At 57.3% G+C, this 2194-nt stretch overlaps 1 protein-coding gene across 1 annotated transcript; it reads left to right on the top strand.

The window, feature by feature from the left end:
• Window positions 1-294: 294 nt before the first annotated feature.
• Window positions 295-1847, top strand: OSR1 (odd-skipped related transcription factor 1). The gene is made up of 2 exons (XM_061211322.1): window positions 295-962; window positions 1712-1847. Exons 1-2 carry the CDS (start codon window positions 295-297, stop codon window positions 1845-1847), a joined length of 804 nt encoding a protein of 267 aa, XP_061067305.1.
• The last annotated feature ends 347 nt before the right edge of the window (window positions 1848-2194 follow it).

Here is a 2194-nt window from a genome sequence, read left to right as displayed (position 1 = left end):
AAGTTGGTCACATTGCATAGGATTTAGTTTGGTTTCTGTATCAAGTTGTGTGTCTCTGCTGGAGGCCATTGGGAAGGAGTCCTGCAATTTTGAGGGTTCCTGTCTTCTCGGTGAGGGCAGTGAGCTCCATGGGTGGGGTCTTTTAGGTTCCCAGCTCTGGCTCTGGGGGACAGAGAAGGTGTGGCTGGGCTGGAACTCAGAAGGAGGGCACTTACCCTGAACTTGTCTGTTCCTCTCCCCTCCCCTCTTCTTTTCCTTGCAGATTGAGATTGAGAACATACTGCAACTACAGCCATGGGCAGCAAAACCTTGCCAGCACCGGTGCCCATCCACCCATCTCTGCAGCTCACCAACTACTCCTTTCTTCAGGCAGTGAACGGCCTGCCCACGGTGCCCTCGGACCACCTGCCCAATCTGTATGGTTTCAGTGCGCTGCATGCCGTGCACCTGCACCAGTGGACGCTGGGCTACCCCGCGATGCACTTGCCGCGGTCCTCTTTCTCCAAAGTGCCCGGCGCCGTGTCCAGCCTGGTGGACGCGCGCTTCCAGTTGCCCGCCTTCCCCTGGTTCCCTCACGTCATCCAGCCCAAGCCCGAGATCACCGCTGGAGGCAGCGGCCCCGCGGTGCTCAAGACCAAGCCGCGCTTTGATTTTGCCAACCTGGCCTTGGCGGCCACGCAAGAAGATCCGTCCAAGCTTGGCCGGGGAGAGGGTCCCGGGTCCCCCGCTGGTGGGCTGGGCGCCCTCCTGGATGTGACCAAGCTGTCCCCAGAAAAGAAGCCCACGAGGGGACGCCTGCCTTCCAAAACCAAGAAGGAGTTCGTCTGCAAATTCTGTGGCCGCCACTTCACTAAGTCCTACAACCTCCTCATCCATGAGCGGACGCACACGGACGAGCGGCCCTACACCTGCGACATCTGCCACAAAGCCTTCCGGAGGCAAGACCACCTACGAGACCACAGGTGCGGTACTGCGGGTGGCCCAGAAGAGAGCTGGCTGTCTGCTTCTGTCCTCACCAGCCTCCTCCCTAATGCCGAGTTTCACGAGACCCACCCCCTACCAACTCCAAGCCTCCTAAGTTTCTGGGATTCCCCCAAATCAGGAAGGAAACCAACAAAGCTCAGGGATGGGTTCCTGGAGCATGGGTGGAGAGAACATGCGAGGAATAGGACCCAAGCTCCTGACAGGCACGCACAGCTTTCTCCATCTGCAGCGCTGTGCAATAGAAGTTTCTGCGATGATGAAAAGTGATACGTGGCACAAATGACAATCAAGCATTTGAAATGGGCAACTAGTGTAGCTGAGAAGCTAACTTTTCAGCTTTACCTAATTTGAATTTTAATAACCACATGTGGCTGGTGATTACCGTTTGGGACAGCACAGCTCCAGCAAATTGTCCCACCCAGGTCCCCTCGCTCACCTTCGGTGTTGACTCAGGCCTTATAAGGAGGCCATGCCGGCCCCTGGTCAGGAAGGCAGGGGTCGGCCTAGCTGGGCCTGTGCACGGCTCAGACGGAGGTGTCTCCTTCACCTCCCTACTCCATCCCCAAACTCGGCACTGCCCTGCCCCACACTAGGTACCCCCAAACCTCCTTTCTTCTGAGGGCAAGCTCCTCATTGCAGTGGGAGGGGACCTTGGATAACTCTTTATAATATTTATAACATTGCGTCATTTTGCAAGGATTAATTCTCGGTCTGTTTTTGCCCTCAGATATATTCACTCCAAAGAGAAGCCTTTCAAGTGTCAAGAGTGCGGGAAAGGATTCTGCCAGTCCAGGACTCTCGCTGTCCACAAGACGCTACACTCACAGGTGAAGGAGCTCAAAACCTCCAAGATCAAATGCTAAATAGAGCCTCCGGGGCACCCGGACCCTGGGTCACGCCGCGCCCTCCTCCAGAGGGACCAGAGGCCGAAGGCGACTCTGGCGGGCAGCGGGAGGGCCTCCCGGGACCTTCCCCCATCCCAAACGCGTCCCCCGGGGCCCGGGCGCACGCGGAACTCCAGAGCCCCGCCCCGGGCCGTGACCCCGGCCGCCCGGGCGGCTCCCCCAGGACGCGGCTAAACTCTTGGCCAAAAGGAGGTACTCACGTGGCGGAAGGGAAACTGCATTAAAAAAAAGAACGAAAGCTTCGCGGAGCCGCAGCGGCGCCTCTCCCAGAAGTATTACTTTTTCTATTGTTATTTTATACGTTT

The sequence above is a fragment of the Eubalaena glacialis genome, chromosome 14 (assembly GCF_028564815.1).
Source record: "Eubalaena glacialis isolate mEubGla1 chromosome 14, mEubGla1.1.hap2.+ XY, whole genome shotgun sequence".
NCBI lineage: Eukaryota > Metazoa > Chordata > Mammalia > Artiodactyla > Balaenidae > Eubalaena > Eubalaena glacialis.
This window is presented reverse-complemented; position numbering and strand designations above follow the sequence as displayed.